Genomic DNA, 21,459 nt, shown 5'->3' with positions numbered 1-21,459 from the left:
TCATCATGAAGAGGGGGAGCTACAATTAAGAGATGTAAAACAACCACACAGAGACACAAAACAACCACAAAGAGACTCAAAACGATCACAAACAGACAAGCAATTGCAACAAAGACACACAAGATGGCCACAAAAAGATAGTTAGCAACCACAAAGAGACATAACACATTCACAGAGGCTCACAAACACACAAATCACTATACACAACGATGCAAAATGGCCAAAATAAGACACAAAAATGTCTTATTAAAAAGGGTGTGTGTGTGTGTGTGTGTAAAAGTAATCACACAAGAATGAAATTATACTTATTAATATTCCTCAGCATACAGTAAAACTGTATCTCTGCTTCTTTCCCTTTTGTCATAGAATCACTATTTTATTTTATACATAGGATAATAACACAGAAAAAGTATGGCACTGTTGCAACTCAGGCAATAACAGGGTTTCTCCATATGTGTGAAAAGGGTCAGTCATGCTGAAATTACAGTCTCTGTTCTATTTAAAGAAGAAAAAGAGCAAGAGCTGTGCATTTGATTCCATGAATTTGAAATAAATATAGTTTCAGTATTTCTGTAGAATTTAACTCAGTGATACAGTTTCTGCTTCATAAATTACAACACAACAGTATAAACTTAACATTTAAGGATTGATTTGGACAAAAAAGAGGTAGTTTTTACACCAAAAGAATGGACACACTTTGTTATTTTTTGATATAAGCATGCATCAATTGCCTTTATTGCACACACAAAAAGCCCCCGGCCCTAAACATTGCAATATCTCATCACATCACATGCAACAGCCCCCCCACAGGCAGCATTCTTAGTACGGTAGCTATCATAAATGCTATCTTAAACAAAACAAAAAAAAGAGAGATACACACAGCAAGTTACAAAGAGTTACAAATGTGTTCACATGTTCCTTAAAAAAACTTAGATCTGTAATTTAACTTTTCACTCATTGAAATACCTTGATTAACACCCGTCGTCTTGTGAAAAACTCAGTGCATGAGAACCAGTGTCACCCGAATACATGTTGATAAACAAAAATTTACTTGTGTTGAATCTCCACTGAAGGCTCAGGAGCAAATCAGCGTCGCCACTTATCTGTGGGGAATAAAAATTAAACATTATACACAAATATTTCTACTTTCTTTTGTACTTTGGCATTCATAAGGATGTTTTTTTTTTTTTTTTTTTTTTACCTCTGGTGACTTCAAAGCAGTTCTCACAGTGCACCATGCGCTTGTAGACCCACATGCTGTCTCCAGCTTTCAGATGACCCAGAGTGCAGTTACACACCTCACACTGTTCAGACACAAACAAACACTCACATGAGGAAAGAGACACATGCTGAGCGGTCAGCTGCACAGTTCCCTATGACATCTGCTTACATATTAGTGCTCATGTAAGTACAATTTTGAGGTGCTTTTATCCTAGTATTTTGGTTTTTATGCAGATTTTTATATCTGATCTAAAATCGGAAAGTTGTGTTACAGTCTCTCAACATCCACTCAGGTGTTTCCAATTGCCTCAGCTGATTAGACATCTAGTCATGTGTGAATATTAAGTGGAAGTACTCAGGGAATAACACTGTGTGCTAATGTCACAGCACTCATGTCCCACAGGTATAAGTAATGACTGGTTGACAAAAGTGCGTCTAATTAGGTAATAACATGAGGGAATACCTGTCTGAATGAACTGTGGGAGTGAAACGTGGAAACTGCTTTTGTTGCTGTGGCCTATTCATTGTGAACCATTGATAACTTGATTTTAAATTCCACAGCCGAATGGCTCAACTCATTCAATAAAATACATAGCCTACATCAGTCACAATATTATGGCTGATCAATGTGCATGATCTCATGGCAATACTGTGATAACATTATTAAATACTGAATTCATCATTTATAAAGATTTTTTTTAACCTCATACATAATTAGTATGTGATTCATAATTTATATAGGCTACTATCTTATAAATGCTAAATCCATCATTTACGTATGAAGGTATAAACACATTATGTTCTTATCAATCAACAGTTAAAAATGAATAATTTTGTTTATAAATTACATACTAATACGTATCGTTGTATAGGAAGAATGCTTTATTAATGATGAATTAAGGTTTTAATAATGCTTAACTAATGCATAATAATCTATAGTTATTATAATAGTATTATTATAGTATAATATTATTATTATTATAGTAGTAAAACGCATCAGTGGTAACAATTGACTCCACTATAATGAGTGTATTTACTTTAGATATGTTAAAATGCTATTGTGCTCACTTTGAAGCAGGTGGTGTGGCAGTTGATCTTCATGTCATCCAGGATCATCTTGGCTTCACCGATGAAGGGTTTACGGCAGTAGGTGCACAGGTCCTTCTCATGCACCAGCCTGTAGGGGGACAGGGGTTTGTGAAGTGTTTTATATTACAACATATTTAAGAGCATTTAGTGTAATCTAAGTTCGTTTTTGACTATGGAAACAATAGTGTGGAGAAACAACACAACAATACTCCTGTAGTGCCACTTTTTGTGAAATGTCGTGACCATTATGGGACAGATTGGAATAAAATGTCTTCCCCACATTCATGGTTCCCAGATGAGGAACCATAATCCCTTTGGTGATTACTCAACTTTTCCTTTCATGCCACTCTTAAGATGTTTTTGAGTGAAATGCCTCAATAACTCAAACATCTGGTTCATTTATGTTCACAATCAGCACTTGCGTGTTAGCGTGCCAGCAAAACCAACGTTTCCAAAGTCAAGCCAGACCGCTGCTGTTTTTTTTCCTACCTCTCTGTGTAAACACTCTTCACAGAGGATGGAGTGTTGATTGAAAGGATGTCATCCGACCTGCTGTGAGAGTTAAAGAAGGAGAGGTTGCTTTACTTTCCCATCATATTTATACAACAATATTACACTCAGTCATGATGAGTTTAATCTAATACCTGCCGCTCCTGTATTTTGTTGAGGTGTAGGTAGAAGGAGAGGTGACACTGGTGTACTCATAGCTGTACAAAGACAAACATGGACCACAGATTGCATGAGACGATGATGAAAAGTAAAACCATTATGTCAGAGTATGTACATGCCAACAGAGCATATTATATGTTACATTTTAATCTGGTACATGTGTGTGTGTGACTGTGAAAGATAATAAGAGAAGTCATATGATTATTACGTGGGCTTGGTGCTGACGCTGTAGGTGCTGCGGATGGACGGAGAATCATCACCGTGCACGCTGTAGCTGTGAGTCAAAAAGGCAGTGGAACCTGTTAGATGCTCATGAATTTATTTGATTTTATGTTATCATTTAATATCAGAAATAGGTTTCTGTTTTTATATCAGTTGTCTACTTGGATTAACTCAGTTCTTAGAAAGATTCTGTTTTATTTAGCCATTGCAACTGAAAAATAAACTGCTCATATAAATAATATAGGTTGGTGTTTTTTTCATTATAATTATTTTACTTTCTCACTAGAAAATGAAGCTTTGTCTTTGTGGGATAATGACAGAATTAATTTAAGATGTGCCAGAGATTTCGGTCACACATTAGGTGGAGGTATAATAATCGGCATCTGTCATCATCCAGTATCAATATGCCACAGTCATTGAAGACAGTCAGTTAATGTAGTTTAATGACGTAATCAGGTTCACTGGGATTGGGCCAATAAAACAGAATCATCCTTAACTTACTCTAGATGTGTATACTGTCATAAAGTTATTTCAGCCTGTGTCAGACCTTTTTTTTTTTTTTTTTTTTTAACTTTCTTTTTAATTTTTGATTTACATTGACAGCAAGACAAGCTCATCAGAAAAATAACACAAACTTACAGCCTTCTGCTGTCACGAAAAACAACATACAACACAAAATAATGTGTCAGACCTTGATTGAAGAGATAAACAATGCACTGATATTTTCTGCTCCCTTGACATTGCTACACTGAATGAAGTTGGGAAAACAAAGTTTTATTTTATTCTGATCTCAATAAAATGTTTGAATCTGGCTGTTTAGGGCCAATCTTGAGGTTATATATATTCCACAATCACCTGTCGACATGCTTACTGTACCTGCTGTTTTTCACAGTGTAGGTTGGGGATGTCAGAGTTGGGCTGTCTCCTCTAAACGGCAAAAAAAGCAAAATGTGATGAGAAAATGTTTGAAATGCACTGTGCATGCATAAATAAACAAAACATTCTCAGTCGTTCATTCCCAGCACTCACCCTCTGCTGCTCTCCACTGTGATAATCTCTCTCGATGTGACGCTTGAGCTATATTAGTGACAACAATAACAATGCCTCGATGAAATGACAGGGTAATTACGCGACTTATTTTGACAGTGATTTAGTTGAGAGTCTATCACCCACCTGACAGGCGATGTAATGGCCTTAGGCAGCAGGGTGTCATACAGGTCATCTTCAGCCCTGCAAAGACAACAATATTATAAGCATACAGGGAATAATAGAGTGCAAAGTGTATATTTATTTTTTAGAAATGGTTGATAAAGACTTATCTTACCTAGAGGAAGACCTTCTTGTGGTTTTAACAACATCTCTGGAAAAAAACAAAAACAAGTATGTTTATCTAAGTGGCTGGTGTCTAATGTCACTGCCAGTGTGAATGTTAATGTGCAGAGACTCACCCATTGGAGCTGCTCTTCACTGTCACAGTCTCAGTGACAGTTGTTTTGCTGTAATAAAAAACAAATATTACAGATTTATTACTAGTAATTGATAGCAATCAATGATTATAGTGTAAAACGTGTAATATAACTTTACTTTAAAGTTTAATTAACATTGAGTTATAGAACTGATGATTTCTGACAGAAAGATATATTTTATTTTATTTTATTTTATTTTATTTTATTATTATTATTATTTATTTATTTATTTATTTTTGGCGTTTTTGCCTTTTATTTGATAGCACAGTGAGATAGACAGGAAAGGGGGAGGCAGAGAGAGGGGGAATGACATGCAGGAAAGGTCTACCCGACGCGGGATTCGAACCGGGGACGCCTGCGTTGAGGACTGTAGCCTCTTAACCACTGCGCCACACACTGCCCCGATATATTTTATTTTAATACACCTGTGATTTAATGTATTGTCATTCACTATAATATGTTTACACTGCCTCTATTGTAGTAGCCTATAACCCATCTATGAATCTGCTTACAACTCATTATACTGTACTATATAGCAAGCAATTATAAATGCTCAATACGGGGTCCATTTTGACCAGTTTGTGACTGTGAATGTTACCTGTCTGGGGTGCCATATTTGATGGAGCTGGGGATGAGTGTATCATAGAGTTTGTCCTCAGAGCTGCAGAGAAACAATTTAAATAGAAGGGGTTAATCATTTGTTTATCAGCAGTGAAGCTAATAGCACCACATCAAGACCAGACTGTAAAGCTAAAACTGTGGTAGTAAAACCCCCAAAGTGTATTGCATTGATTGCGGGTGTTTTTTAATCACAAAAGAAAGAATATTCAGTGATTTAATCCCTCAAAAAATATATATTCTCACTTAAATTTGAAAATAAAGCTATATTGATTTGACAGCAATACTTAAAAAGGTAACTTTTACATCTCTCTACTGTGATCCTGGCTGTATGATTGGAAGTCACAGAAACTCACTGAAGCAAACATCAGGTCATAGATGTTAGATTTGCCCACATACATGCAGAAGTGGGGATGAAAAGTCGTGGTACAAGGGCTCAGCGACAGTATATAGAAGATAAAGGCACGGCAAGGATTGTTTTGGGAAAGTAGTGGAGCTTTATTGAGGAGGAATATGATATACAGATATCATACAGCTATGTAGACTTGGAGATAAAGTGACCGAAACAGCCCAGATAAAACCCACCTGCTGCTTTCCACTACCACAGTCTCAGTTGTTTCATTAACTTTGTCTTCCCCACTGTACGGAAATGTATTAAACATAGGTTAATAATACAATAATTTAACATAAATTATGATTATGTTAAATTATGGTTCTACTGTTACAGCTTTAATAATCAGAAAGTACATTACCCCTTGGTGGTGACAGTCTCCGTCACTTTGGTGGTTTTGGTGGGTGACAGGTTGGAGTATAGTGTCCTGTGAGAAATCAGCACAAATCAAGACAACAACAAATCTTTTTTTTTTTGGTAGCATCCCCAGTATGTTCATATTTTTATGTAAAAACCCATTGGTAGCAACTGATTACACACATCAGTATCAACAGTCTAACAATGCCACATAGATTTTCAGAAAACTCAGTTTTACCCTTTTGTTGAGGATACTGTATTCAGCTTTTTTTGTTCTGGTATTTTTTATTTTACTGAGAAACAACAAATATTTAATAATAGTATACTATATATTTACCCTTTGGATGAAGACCTGACCCGCTCAGTGAATGTCTCAGTCTTGGTGGGGGTTTTAGTCACAGGGGATCTGCAAAGAGAACAAAACCTTTGATCCAGAATCTGATACAGATTCAGTGGGACAATAAGACAACACACATTAATGCTAAATTAATTAATGCTTTACCTAACAGACTGGGTGGTGGTGATGGTCTCAGTGGTGGTTTTGCCATCCACGGTGACTGTAGAGGTTGTGGTGCTGTAGGTGTGATAAAAACAAAGCCATGCATTATCTTAATTGTTTGATGATCTGCTGTTTTTTGTTGTTTTGTTGTTTTTTTTGCGTTGTGTTTAACAGACAAGAGCTTTACATACGTGCCAGACTTCCCACTTGAATAGCTGCAACAAAGAGGCAGATTATTAATTATTTACTAAAAAGAAAAAGATATTGCACTGATATTTGTGTTATTATGGAAAGGTACCTTCTGGTGTAGGAGGGTGTGTTGTGGCTGCAGGGGGAGAAAAAAAGCAGAGTTCTGGTTAAAATGACTGAAAGTGTAGAACTGGCACATAAATAATCAGGAAAATAAAAAACTATACACTGCACCAACCTGTTCTTCAGGTCGTCTTGACTCCCACCAAATCTGCAATATAACATAAATCATAACAGATGCTTCTTGCCATGGCCTGCTTACATACAGTCAACTTCGAAAAAATAATCAGGTAGATTTAAGTATTAGTATTGGAGAAAAGTTACCAGAACTATGTTTACGTAAATGATACCTCTTAGTGAGAGCCTGCACAGACGTTGGCGTGCTTTTGGTTTTGGTGGTTTTTACTTCATCACCGCCTGAGCTGTGAGCAGAATACAATAAATGACCTTAAATAAATAAGACTATAATGACTGAAAAATATCATTTACAATAAACCCCATTCACCATTGTTAAGTGATAGCTTTTCCATTATCTTGCCCAAATGGTTTGGTTGAAAAAGTTAAACCATTTGCTTTTGTTTTTGTTTTACCTTGTGAGGTTCTCGTTGGATTTGTACTGGCTCAGAATACTTTTGCCAAAGTTTGGGTCCCGGCTGGAGGAGATGAAAAGAATAAGAAAGTGATTTCAGTCACACTCCCACAGATGATTCAGCACTGTGACTTGCAGAAGGAATGTAGAAGGAGGCTTCCCTGACTTGGTTGCGACATGAACGGGTCACACCCAACAGTTTCAACCATTCCTGATGCTCAAGTAGAACACAGTTGAATAGAGTTCCCATGTTTGAGCATCTATTATTCATTTACTGTTAGGATCCATAACCCATTAGCAGCAACTACTCCTCATTTCTGTCAATACATTTAAAGCATCTGTTATCTGTAACATTATATTTACACATTTATCTTGAGGTTGAAAAACATCCTTTTCTTTTCTCTATCAATTTCAGTAAATTGTTTTCTCAGTTTATGACGTCTTCCATGATGGCGTCTCCACACGACTTACTCGACATACTCGTCCTCATCGTCAGCTTTTCTGATCCAGCTGTTGTCTTTCAGCAGAGACGTCTTCTTCTTGCTGTCCTCGATTACCTGGCTGGGCCGGACGGTCTGGGCTGCAAACATGAGACAAGGAAACCGTCACATATATACCTGACACCTGCTGCATTGTTTGGTAAATATTTATGGAGAACAATAGCCGATTGTACTTGAGACTTTACAGAACGTACATTATATATTCTTCTTCTTAAAAAAATAAAAAAATAAATCTGATATTATGTAAAGAAACATCATGTGGCTCACTTAGAAACTGGACAAATATACATTTTTGGATTACTTTTCAGTTTTTAAATTTTTATTTATTATTTCTGCTCTTATTGGACAGAAACACTTTATTGCACAGCCTCAAGAATATGCTGTTATTTGTCAAACATTTTCAGATGGTTTTGTATTCTTTCATTTTTAAAACTGTACTTTTATAATACATAAAGTATATAATTCAATTTGTCACTCCCTACACAATGTGTGCAGTAAAATCAAAATGTAATTATCATGTAATAAACATACAACAAGAATCAGCAATAAAAAGAAAAGAGATGTAAATGGTTAGGGGTTTCGGCACTAATACTTACATGTATACCTGCTCATCTTGTAACTTCACCTGTTAGGTGTGAGAGAAGAAGAGGGGAAATCACCACACAAGGAAATTGCAGTGTATTAGCCACTAGGTGGTACTGTAGACTGAGAGCTATTATACACAGGGCAGCACAATGCCTGTTCTGTGTTGACGTTTCACCTGAGATTGGCATTTGTGTGAATCCAACTAAAAAAAACTACAAGAGTCATTCCTTTTAACTTCCAACAATTATTTTCTCCTTACACGCTCCGATGGAAACATTTTCATCTGGATGGGTGTGTCAGCGTCACTCTGGGTTTGTCACTGTCACTGCTGTATGTCAACCAAGGATCTGCTCAACCCCAGACTCACTTATTTAAGTCCTAAACTGGTTTGTCTTGATCCGAACCCACATCGGGACACACCCACCCTCTATAACACACCTTGTCCAAACACACCTTTGTCAGCAAAACAGAGGGGCGTACCAGAGACATGCCATTAACTATTGATGATAAAGATAGTGGCCTTTCGACTACACTCTGCACTCCGGCACAAAAATGCTTTAACGTCAGAGGCCCGAGGGCAGCCATCTACAGCTGTGAGGGAACTTTAAACCTGTGTTCAATCATCTGACATATAAGCTATTGCTATAGGTGATATTTATTTGCCCCATAACAAATGAGGAAGTTTGACATGACAGGCCCATGTAAAAGATGTTTTGAGGTAAAGAGCTGAAACACAACTAAAAAAAGAAAAAAAAATCCTTGATATTGAAATCACCTAATCAAAAATAATATATTACTTATTATTCAAATACAGTGTCCATTCCTGAATTTGACCCTGAATACTCTCTGACAATATACTGTAATATTGTGTCGCAGATTTCAATGTTATTTGGCAACTGAAAATATTTTTCAAGTCAGAACCTGCTGTACGGACTGACACTGTCAAAATGATATAACGATATTTTCAATATTTGACTTGCACATACTGGACGACAGTAATGAGGTTCATATTAATCAACAATAGAAGAAACTTAAAAGCGTGTCCTGTCCTAGCGTGTGTGAATGTATCAATGAGACACTGTCCAATGTCCTGTGTATGTCCTGTACCTGTGGATGAAGTCACTAAAAAAGCAGACTCTACAATGAATTCAGTACAGCTATAATTGCACCATTACATATACTCATAGACCATATGTATTTTCTCAGGGACCCATTGCACCTTACTGCACAAAACCCAGCTGAGACCAAACACAAACTATCATTACATTTTCACATTAAATGGAAAATCACAGGTACATTAATTGAAATAAAAAACTGAAACAGGGTACGTACCTCCACAGTTAAGCTCCGGGTCCCGATGAAGAGCCAATGAACTCACACTAGTTCACCTGTCTGTCCTGGCAGTGTGTAATCCCAGCCCTGTCATTCCTCTACCTTTAATGGCAGGGGAGGAGATTCCAAGGCCACCCACAGGAGTGGCCACACACAACAATCAAACAACACGCTCTCTTGCCCTCTCACTCCTCGTCTTAATAATTGTTCTGCATTCTCCTTCTACGTTGGAAAGAAAAGGCCTTGGGTGGGGTGCTGAAGGACCTGTAATTCAACTAAGTGTCACTTTAGCATCAGAAGCACATCTTCAAAGTTGGTGTGAGATTTCTTGCTTTTCTGATTTATGATAAGCCTGAACTGAATAATATATGATTTAATAGAGACAGAGACATCCATCATTACTCCTTGTGATATAATACAAGCTATAATATAGATACTGCTCTGCGCTGAGGTCCAATAAATCACCATGGCTGAGATGAGCAGCTACCCTTACTGTACACATTTAGAAAGAGACTTAAATACACAGGATAGGCACACTATACCCATCACTGTCCACTGATGCAAGTCACATGGCAGGTCACACCACATCCTTAACTTTGAATGAAACTTCTACTAAATGCCATTAAGAGTGCATGTAAAACTTAAATGATGATTTAAATTATAAATGTGTCTGTGAATGTCAGCTTTAAGATTGGGAGTGCCTTGTTTTGGGCCATGTAAAGTATGAAAGGTGAATAACATGCCAGGGTGTGACAGCTGTGATACTGATAGATGAACCCCTCCTAGTCACGATGACAGAACAAGTGGAATGCAGACTGCCCTGCAATGACCAAACCGCGACGCTTTCATGTCAACAAGCCGTGGCACATTTTCACTATACAGGCTTTTCCATAAGAACTGAGGCGTTCATGATGCCAAAGGAAATGCTACAAATGCACCCGCTTCACCTTAAATTGCCTTGAAGTAACTAAACGGTCACTGAATGGCCTATAATAATAATCTCCCGCTCCCTTTACTGCATAGCTGAATAAATTCAAGGGAAATCACTGACACTTGGTGGTGCTAGAGTTACAATGGTGGAAAATTAAAATACTAGTTGTGCAGCTCTATAAAAATAAATAAATAGAACAAGTTGTTAAGTGCTCAGGGCTATGCATGTCCTGATGACTCTTCTCCTGTTTTAGTCAAAGCAGGAATAAGCACAACCAGCAATGCTGGTGGTGATGGAGCGGGAAAGTCATGAGTATGAGATAAAAGCTAAAGGCTATAATGTCAGTACAACCGCTGACACTGACACACTTTCATAGCAGGCCAACCAAAGGCCCCACTTCCCTGAATTGTGTCTGCGGCAACTGGATTTCATCTCTGCCAGTTCAGCACACGCTTGTCTGCGGACCTGTGTCGCAATCTCGGCCTACATATCTCACTCCTCCTGCCTCTGTTTTGTCCTGTAACTGGACAGAGCTGTGGCAAACTAGGGGTTAATTTTGTGGCAGAGTCTTTCTCATCAAATCACTCTCTTTTTTATAACCCTCTCTCTGCCTAAAGACCACTAAGGACAGGAGAGACAGTGAATGTCAGCAGTTTGTTATACCCAGCACATTTATGGTGCGTCCACAGTAGATCATTACCATACATTTCAACTACACTCCATTTCACTTATATTTCTTGCTGAAGCACTAATAACACAATCCTTCAGTTTGATGTTAATAAATCCCTCTGTTAAGAGTGACTTGTCATCATTGATACATGCCGGGACTCTGATACTGCGCATGATAATCTCTGAATGCTTCCTGGGTTGCTATGAGAAGAGACTGTGGACCGACCCCTCTCTTGCCATTGGACTACTGCAATGCCTCGCAGCCAATAAAGCATCACTAGGGCCTGTGTAAATCTCTCTCTTTCTCTCTCTCCCCCTCAATAAAAATACATGCGCATCCCTATGTAGATACATTTATGCTACCTTTAAAAAAAAAAGACATTAGATTTCAATTTCACTGCAACAGCAAGATCCAGTTGTCTGCAGTGAGACAAACAGTACATTTACATGTGCAATATTCTGTATGTTTCTATGAAATCTGCACCGCCTGCAACTGTTTACTGTGTCCACCTTTGCTTTGCAGTCTGTTTTTGGCCTTTACCACCATTTTGACTGATGTTACCCAACACACAGTATCTCCCAGTATCTAGCCCTCCTCCTCCTCCTGCAGTAGCCTATCTCTGCTCCTTATGCACCCTTGTCTTACCCCTGTCAAAATGAAAATGAAAATGCAAGTATTGCCATCGTGGCAATCTGTGTGTTGCATTACTGAGTCACTGCCCATTCATTTTTATTATCAGGCAGAAATAAACATAATGGATTTTTTTTTTTTTTAATCTACATCATCTATATCTATTTAAAAAAAAAGGTGCATTAGCAGTAGGCCTATGCTGTGAAGGAGACCACTGCATCATTAAGACAATTTCATCACATGGTGACAGCAACCCCTGTGCAAACTGATAAGTTCTCCAAGAAGACGTGTGTGAGATCAAAGGGCAACATTTCACAGTAGCTACTCAGTGGTCACTGAGTAGGAAGTGAAATACAAACACTTACCATTCATCCAGGTAGCTGATGAACTGAAACTGACAGCAGCAGACGGGACATTTTTAAGTACATCAACAAAGCAGTCCTGACATAATGTAATCTTTTTTTTTTTTAAGATAACAGAGCCTCGTTGTTTTTGCTTTTTTTTTGTTGGGCATTAAACATCTAATCGGTTTTTAAGAAGAACCAATGTTAGATCAAACTGGGAGGGGCACTGGATGAACCTCTGCAAATTAAATGTCCTGATTCAAACTAGGATCCTACAATGTGCAAATAAAATAACCTATATTTCTGTCATCTTCTCTGACTCATCTGCTAGCTTTTACCTCCATAAGTGTCAAATTGGTGCCTTTTTTAAAAGCGTGACTGTACATCGGAGCAGTTATGTAGCGACAAGAGAGGTCATTGTTCATATAAATCAATGATAGCATCGTTTCGGTTTGGTCGTATGAAAATATCCCGGCATGCTAGCGACGCAAGACTCTTATCCAAGGGAGGAGGGAGGGGAGGGATGATGATGGAGCTAAGATGGCAGCCCAGCTGAGGGTGCTGCCTCTCCGGGGTCAAGAAATATCCAAGGAACGAATAAATAAAACAGAAGCAACGACAAGACAAGGCGGTTTTTTGGTGGAGGAACGAATGATGCCGTTTCTGCGATTTTGAAAGAAAATTTGTAATGGCTTGAGGAGATATATATATTTATATATCTATTTTTTTTGAAGACGACAAGCACCGTGTTGACGCCGTGGTGGCCGGGGATCGGAAGACCGTAGTTGCACCACCAGACTGGCTCCCAACAATTTGTGCGCTTGCAAATAACCGTGGATCGTGGATGCTAATTGAATTGTGGTACTATTTCAGCGACGACTTGGGAGTGGGCAAATGATGATGTGACATGCGGAGGATTTATTGACAAGCGGATGGGTTGTATCTGATGGGTAGATGATATCTTTTCAGTGATATATGCATTGTTCTCCAAAACGATGATGTGTGCTGCTGCTGCGGCTGCAGCGGCCGCCGGTGGAGGTGGTGGTGCTGGTGGTGGTGGAGGTGGGATCCTGCCCTCCTCATCCCCGTCGATGGGGCTGGGTGTCAGGGTCATTTCTGGAGCAGGAGCCGCCGATCTCCTCTCCACCATCGGTTCGGGTATGGGTTCTTCTTGTCCGACAACCGGAGTGGCCCACCAGTCGTCGGATTGTCGGACTCGGTACCAGCTTTTACTCTCAGGACGAGCTCTGGCCGAGAGATACAGGCGGATTTACACCACTGCTATCAGCGATAAAGAGCAAGGGATAAATCAAGGAAGGTGAGTGGAAAAAGATAAGATATATACATATACCAGAAGCTGGTCTGTCATTCGTGCTGCTAAGTAACTGAGCTAACGACCGTGAGCTAACATTAACCCTTGGCTCAGCGGTACGTCGGTTAATATAAGATATAACACACATTCATGGTTCATGGGCTGTTTGTTTGGTCCTTTGTCGTCCTAACTAACTGGACATTGTGTATATATCATAGGAGCTCCTTTAATTTGGATGCTACCTGTTCTGAGGAGGGAGGGGTGGGGGGGTCAGTTTTGCTAGGTAGCATTTAGCATTTAGCATTTGACTTCCCTAGCTTACCCGTGTCAGCTAATGCTAATGCTAATGTTGCGATTTGCACTAGTGGACATTGTGTTTTTAGCCACACATTGACACGGATATACATACTTTTGAAACAGTTTAAATGGGTAATTACACTCAACACCGGCTTATATTATAATCTAAAAACAAAACAAGCTAGCGCTAGCATGCTAAGCTAGCTGTCATGACAGAGTTGGCAGTTTGTTTGTTATGAGTATCAATAGCTGCTACCTGGCTAAACGTAAATAAAACAAACAAACCTACTGCTTGTTTTAATGGTTTTAAAATGTCCGGGAAACAGTTTAAAAAACACCCATTGCTGGGGGTTGTCACAAACATGCACATAACGTAGGTAGGTTGTCATTTATTATAATTAAACGCAGTGTGTGAGCTATGTCTATTATAACAGGCCCAACGTCGTCACTACTAGAAGCATCACTCAGCCCTTCTTACCCCAGGTTGTCTTGTTGTCTACACTAGAGTTTGTACTGTTTCACGTAAACACAGCTGGTCATTATGCAAGAGCAGGTATACATTTATTTAAACGGGTGATCATCAAGCTCTTAAACGTTAGACATTGGTCTTTAGTAGGGATGTATGGGGTGGTGGTGGGTGGTGGTGGTGGTGGTGGTGGTGGATGAATTCATTCTGGCTTTTCTGGCATAAGCGGGTAATACAGTTACGTCATTGTCAGTCAGGTTGTAGACTGAGTAGCTGAATCGTTGCAGCATCCTCCCTCTCTCACTCACTCTGGATTTGTTTTTCTCAGCCCACCATACACAATGCTTGCTGTAAACATGGGCCAGTACAGTCTCTTTTTTCAGATTTCCCCTACAACAAACACATACTTACTGCTCTCTGAGCTTTTATATCACTACTTAATGTATGTGTTAAAAAAAATGCTGCCCTACTAATTAAATAGGTAGGTGTGAATCTCATGTTTTGGGGTTTTGTGGCAGCCACTGGAACGTGAACCATTGTGGGGATTGAAAATCATTGGTTGTTTATGTATAACTAGTAGTCAATACTATGTTAAAAGATGTGATGTGATGCGCCATGTGTCTGTAATCTGACATCAGCACTTATTCCAAAACATAGATATGCGCACTGAACTTTCTTAACCATCTTATTATTTTGTTTTTACATCGTGATATTGATCTGACACTCACAAGGCATTGGCTTCTATAACAAGACAGTGATCCACAGCATACAACAAAATCTATAATGATCTACTTCAGGAAGCACAAGCTGGAGGTTTAGGAAATATCTCAACTTAAAGAGATCTGCAAGAAAGAAAAACTTAAATTTAAAACCTCATTCAATATTAAAAGATGTTTAACTGGCTACAAAAAGGTTTTGTAAGCTGTGACATCTGCTGAAAATCAACAAAATATGTTGTTTCCTCATGGTTGCCCATAATATTGCGTACAACTGTAAACTGTTGTTGAAGTATCGAGCAGAAGTCTCATTGGACCACTGTTTCCACAACTAACTCCTGTGTCCATTGGTTTGACACCAACCTTTGTTTGTTTTGCTAATTTTGAAGTAATTCTCTTGTACATAACGGTGATAACGATCTGTAATGTTTAGTCAATTGATCGATTGGTTGATCAGCTGCCAACTAATTGGTAAAGATTTTGATAGACAAGCACTTGTAAAAACAAAAATACCAGACATTTGCTGCCTGCAGCAGCTTCTCTGCGTCATAGATGATAGTAAATTGATTTTGGAGATAAAAACTGGAAGATTGATGATTGCTAATAATAGTTGCTAGTTTCAGCTCTGGGTTGATACACGGAAGCTTTACTGAAATGTTTTGTAAGCCAGAACCAACTGTCAGTCAGCCTTATTTCCTGATGGGTTGGTTCATATACTATTTTACATATCAGGTTGACATTTACTTTACTGTCTGATTCAGTTTTCCTGATCTTAATTTGATATTTTGGTGAGTAAGTGTAAACCATCTTGTTACTGTGTATTTAAAGGGTTGAACAATTTGATCTTTTCTACGGCGACAAGCAAACATAAATCAAAACACAGTTGCACTCTCACAATTACAATAAATTTAAAAATTGTAAATTTCTCTCCATAGTCCACTCCTGACAGTAAACACACCGAAAAAATGAGACCTTTGAAGTTTGCTGTTGAAAGTGTACCTAATTGTTATGTTAACACATTTAGAAAAGACTATCAGCAGCACATTGAATAGGGATTTTTTTTTAATCTAGTGCTGTGTCATAATCATTAAAGACACTGACATGCACTCAAGATTGCAACAGTTATTCTGAGAAAATCGTTACTTAATGCTTTGTTGTTGATAACACAAGGTTTTCATTCTAAAGCTGCTATATTAAGTGTGTGACTGTAACCATTTCTTAAGGATACAGTATATTTTGCAATACTGAGTGATTGTCTTGTGCTTTACAGGGGAAAGAAGGCCTTGAGTAAGAAGAAGCTGAAAAGACGACAGAAAATCAAGTCCAAAGTCAAATCAAGAACAAAGGTAAGAGATGCTTTAATGTCATAACAAACATTACACACATGTCTTCTATGTAATGCTACAGTTGCTGTTTATATGCTTTGGATATTATTGATGGATACATTTTAAAGCAGGGCTACTCTGTGCAACGTAGTACTTAGACACAATTAAATGGCTTCATGTGGAATTTTGCCTTTTGAAAGAAATAAACACAAATGTGACTGTCACAACAACCTTGGTATGCACCGATTAGTTCTCACAGCTGTTCTGACTCCTCCGCTGAATGAATTGAACAGATTGGAGTCAGATTGACGATAAAGTTAGATTATCTGTAATCTTGAAGGTGTTTAGCAGAATCGTGCACTTTCATTGGTTGGGCTGGTCAGGTGCCAGGAAGCGCATCCACACATGAAGAAGAGGTGGATAGACAGAATGTTAGACACATGGGAGTGGCTCTGGCTTGTGCATGATGGCCTGTTGCCGAGCGACCTAATGCGTTCCACATCTCCACGGCAACAGTTGCCGACCTCCATCTCCTTCATCCAAAGAAGGGAACGTAGTCTGTATCATCATAGGACGTGGTTGTGTGAGTGTGTGTGTTTTTTTTTTTTTTTGCGTCTGCTGTACAATTTGCGACGGGCAACGTGTGTTAACCAGCCGATCCCCAAATTGTGTCAACAAACATAATCCACTCAGATTATATTGACTCATCTCTTTCTTTGCTGTTTTTCTCAGAGAGAGAGAGAGAGAGACCTGCTCTGTGGACGGTCTGTAATATTGTTAGTCAGCATTTGAATTTAACTTTATTAGACATAGGCAGCGGCAAGAGTGCTGAATATGATAGTAGCAGGGAAGAGGAACAGAGGGGTTCGCCTGCTTTGTCTGCTTTCACCTCAAAACTACCACAGTCAGGCAATTCAACATATAGCTGGATAGCCAGTGAAGTTCTCTTCAGGTTGACTTGTTCAGTGAGTTGATGTCGTGGAACATCACCAGATATTAGTTTTGTAGAGACAGAGAGCTGAGTGATAGGCGAGGCAGGCGTGGAGGCAGGCAGGCATAAAACCACGGGTAGTTACACGAGCAGTCATGCTGTATGTGTTGTCCTCACTCTAGCTCTGTCACGCCTCACACTCCTCCAGCATAGTCAGACAAGAGTGTGATTTCAAAGGGCCTCTCCTCTCCCACTTTTGTCTGCATCTGTGCTTATAAACATGTGAAAGTGGAGCCAGAACAAAAGAAAGAGCATAAACACTCATCGTCCCAATGAGGAGGGTGAAGTAACGTCTTCTGTGTGCAGGCTGCAGATGAGTGCTTCGCCTTTTTCAAAAACTGTAATTAAGTAAAGGTACAAAGGGAAAGATTCAATCAAATAAGATCAAACATCTTTATGGTTCCCTTATAATCTACATAATATACAGGACAGTAGTGGTGCAGTACCTTTGCCATTAATCTTTCAAAGCCAATCTAACATACTTCAGAGCTTCTCTTTGAATCCTGGCACGCCTGAATCCACAGTATCTGCTGCAAATTACATTTTTATGCATCTGTTCTGCTTTAGCAAGATACATTTCAGAGTAAATTTGATATCAACAACCTTACTCATTTTTCACTGTAACATAATATTTATTTTGTAGCATCTGCAAAACATATGTGTTTTTTTTTTTTAAGTAGTGCTTGGGACGGATAGGCAGCTCAAACCAGTTAGAAACAGAACGTGGTCACGATTAAAAGATGGTCATGTCTAATCAGACAGTTGGTATGTAAAGAGATTCAGGCATGGTAAGGCAATGTTAAAGGGAAGTGACGCTACTTGTGCTGTTAAAATGTCACACCACTTCCTTTATTCAAACTGAATATTACCATTAATTGGTTACACAAGAATGTTATTTGTTGAGGGCTGAAGTGAATTGGATGTACTAACCTCTACATACTGTAATATGTAGAGTATATGGACCCAGATAAACTGAATATGATGTGGTGGAGAAAACACAAATGGATCAGAAATCAAGTGACAGAGGAGCACACTTTTTCAATATATGACAACAATAGACAGTCTGTAAAAGCTGATGGTATGGGTATCTAAATTATTTGCCATTTTTATATATGATGGTGGGGAGCAGTCCCAGTTTGTGCCTTTGATGTAGTGGCATTAAAATTGCACATTGATCTCAGAGCTAGGCATCGATTCCTCTGTGAGATAAAGCCACGTCACCATGAGACACGGATGCAAAACCGTGTGACTTGAATGTATGGGGGTTGTATAAAAACTAGATGTGAAACGCAAATGTAGAGCCTACATACATATCAGAAAGTCTGCTCTTGCTGACGACGTACACATTTACTCATTTGAGTCGGCGCTGTGAAGAACAATCATTTCACTTGAGTCAGCGTGTAGAAAAACACATCTTTTCTTCTTTTTTTCTTCTTTTTCTTCCTTAAAGCCATCAAGCTGAAACGTGTAGATGTCTTAAGTGCGGTCAGGGGCGCCATTCTGGCCTTTTCTAAAGCTTTTAAGATGGCCATTAAATCATCAGTGAAGTGCAGACAGAAACACAACTGAAACCATCAGAAGAGCAGCAGCATCCTATGGGGTGTGTGCTATTACAAAGTGAGAGAGAGAGAAAACCACTAAACATCAGCAGATCACCAGGGCTTTGCATACGTGGATTTCCCTTTGCTGGTGAACAAACATCATCACATATCTCAAATGTGTCACTTTCAATCAGAAGTTTCTGGTGTTTTTTTTTTTCTTTCTTTCTGTTTTTAAATTGGAAACTATCAGCTCCACTGAAACCTGTCAAATATAATTTGCACCTGCAGTGTGAGGACCACATTTCAGCTGCCTCATGTTCTGTGTACAAGATCTAACCTCAGATATGGATCAGATGCAGTGTAACATACCTGAAATTGGTGAATGTGTTAAAAAGTCAGTCTAACCTAATCTTACATTTCCATTACAAATAAACTGTGGGCGTAGGCAGGGGTTAGAAAGACCGTGCGGTGTAGCTGGGCTGTTGAGAGTTGCTATCATGTTGCACTAGGGAAACTGTTGGATCCATCATCATATGAAGCTATGGTGTGAAAGTAAGCATATCTCACCATCACCTTTGAGTTTTGACTAAATTGTATTACATCATTTAAAGCAGAAACACCAAAAAGTCACTAAACAAGTCGATGGTGTGAAACACCTAAAAACCTACCTAGCCAGTGTCATCCATTTGCAGAGTTGGAGCTCAAATAGAGTCTGTGTGCCATTAATTAGCAAAATAGAGTAATATGGCATGACTGCATATGTTTCTGTCCAAGATCTAAATATGGTTTCTATGGTCCAAGATGGTGCCCCAGCTGCTGGATCCCTTCACACATGAATGGCCTGAGATAATTTACTGATGTGGCCCTGCCTGGACAGTGGACACATAGTACAATAGACTCACTTCTATTTGTTTGTGATGCTGTGACATAAATACAGGGATGTAATATATGAAATTATGTGTGAGTTTGGAATTATAAATTATAAAATCACATCTGCCTACATCAGATCAAATCAAAGGAAACTGTATTTTTCTTCATTCTAATTGACACAATACTTTAGTTTTAAGTGCATCCAAACAACAGAGACTTACCAGAATATTGCATGTATAAAAATATTGGCCTATACGATATGATGAATTGAATACACTGAGTGACTCACAAAGAAAGGTAGATCCCCTCCTGTGATATATGGGCTGAAAATGTTAAGCCTCCTATCTCAGTACTTTGGGCTTTACAACTCCCTTTTGTTTTTCTGTTATCTCCCAAGAAACCAGTTTTTCACTCAGGTACATTTCTGTGTCGTAAATCCAAATAGCTCTTTCCAGGCAACGTGCTCCTGCCACTTTGTCACAAATGCTACATTAGCAGCAAGACAGGGGAGCAGTAGACTCCACTGTTAGATGAGAGGGGCGGTGATTTCGTCCCCAGTGGTTTGAGCTGCAAATGAATGACCCCTCTCCCCAAATAGATGACATCAACCCCCCTGATTGTGATGCCAAAAGCGCCGCACTGCAAGAGAGGCACAATCGATCAATATTATCCCCAGGAGGTTGCCTCAGGACTGTAGTTAAAAAGGCCGTGCTTGGTGGGATAGGGAAACAATATCACTTAGTTAGTTTATCAAGTTTCTCTGAAGAATGTAGTTTGTGTAATTCTAATGATTATTTGGATGTAAACGCATACTACGTCTTTCCATAATGGGCTTATTGTAAACTTTCCCTCCTGGCTTATCCACTTCATTTACATGAATGAGAGTTGACTCAATATCACAATATTACAATCCATTGCAATCTCTTTTAACGCAGTTCAACAGCCCTGCAACTGCTGACTCCAAAATGACCATATAGTTGCACCAACACAGTCTCTACAACAGTTTCCACTAAAAACAGTAGAGATGGCTTCAGCTCATAGAAAGCTCTAAAAATATCTCTTTGATTTTTTTCCTAACATTGTGGTATATTAGTATTCTTTACATAAACACTAACATAATAAACTAGATTATGAAGATGTCTTATATTTGGTTTTGGAATAGTTTTGGTGAAGACAGGATATTTTTTATACAATGAATCTGTATTTCTGTACTGCACTTTCCCTTTTCCATTGTTGGCTGATATTTACATCAGCATCTATCATTTGATGATTTTATTTATATACACTACACAACACACTTAAAAGAAAACTAAGAAGAACAGAGAAAAAAAAACTCAAATCAAGCTGAGGCAGAAACTTCAGTGGAGTTATAGATTGGCTAGAAAAAGGATTTGATTTCTCTTGAGCTTAACTTTGAAGACTTAAATATATAAACTTTATATTTTATGGTTATATAATGTGTTGGATAAGACATTTTGTAACAGTGCAAGCAGTGTTGAGCTGATCTTGAAATGGGTGAACAGTTGCCAAGCCCAGTGTGTATAAAAGTAAGTGTCCCTAGGAGTGAATCCAGAGCAAA

General features: G+C 38.7%; 2 protein-coding genes across 48 annotated transcripts in view; one reads left to right on the top strand and one right to left on the bottom strand.

Annotated features, from left to right (window-relative positions):
• Window positions 1-628: 628 nt before the first annotated feature.
• scel (sciellin) lies at window positions 629-9,997 on the bottom strand. Of its 3 annotated transcripts, XM_085764956.1 has the most exons (24): window positions 9,788-9,997; window positions 8,467-8,495; window positions 7,842-7,950; window positions 7,372-7,434; window positions 7,132-7,203; window positions 6,960-6,992; window positions 6,831-6,857; window positions 6,724-6,747; window positions 6,536-6,607; window positions 6,371-6,439; window positions 6,038-6,103; window positions 5,871-5,924; window positions 5,266-5,328; window positions 4,650-4,697; window positions 4,526-4,561; window positions 4,375-4,431; window positions 4,231-4,278; window positions 4,078-4,128; window positions 3,188-3,253; window positions 2,955-3,017; window positions 2,800-2,862; window positions 2,290-2,398; window positions 1,202-1,304; window positions 629-1,103 (listed from the first exon to the last, which is right to left on the bottom strand). In XM_085764956.1, the coding sequence occupies exons 2-24, from the start codon at window positions 8,480-8,482 to the stop codon at window positions 1,087-1,089; spliced, it is 1,329 nt and encodes a 442-aa protein (XP_085621082.1). In that variant the 5' UTR covers window positions 8,483-8,495; window positions 9,788-9,997; the 3' UTR covers window positions 629-1,086. The 3 variants fall into 3 exon arrangements, with proteins under 3 accessions (XP_085621082.1, XP_085621083.1, XP_085621084.1); XM_085764957.1 differs by lacking the exon at window positions 5,871-5,924; XM_085764958.1 differs by lacking the exon at window positions 7,132-7,203 and having other exon boundaries at window positions 9,788-9,976.
• A 2,873-nt stretch (window positions 9,998-12,870) lies between these two features.
• mycbp2 (MYC binding protein 2) overlaps window positions 12,871-21,459 on the top strand; it is a 62,503-nt gene continuing 53,914 nt past the window's right edge. For all 45 annotated transcript variants that reach the window (XM_085766311.1, XM_085766286.1, XM_085766321.1 and 42 more), the window contains exons 1-2: window positions 12,871-13,680; window positions 16,424-16,499. In XM_085766311.1, the coding sequence (XP_085622437.1) occupies window positions 13,358-13,680; window positions 16,424-16,499 (399 nt within the window). In that variant the 5' untranslated portion in view covers window positions 12,871-13,357. The remainder of the gene's footprint in view (window positions 13,681-16,423; window positions 16,500-21,459) is intronic.

This window comes from Trachurus japonicus, chromosome 21 (assembly GCF_045865225.1).
Source record: "Trachurus japonicus isolate A0001 chromosome 21, Traja_1.0".
Lineage (NCBI taxonomy): Eukaryota > Metazoa > Chordata > Actinopteri > Carangiformes > Carangidae > Trachurus > Trachurus japonicus.
The sequence above is the reverse complement of the archived record's forward strand: the minus strand, read 5'-3'. Positions and strand labels throughout refer to the sequence as shown.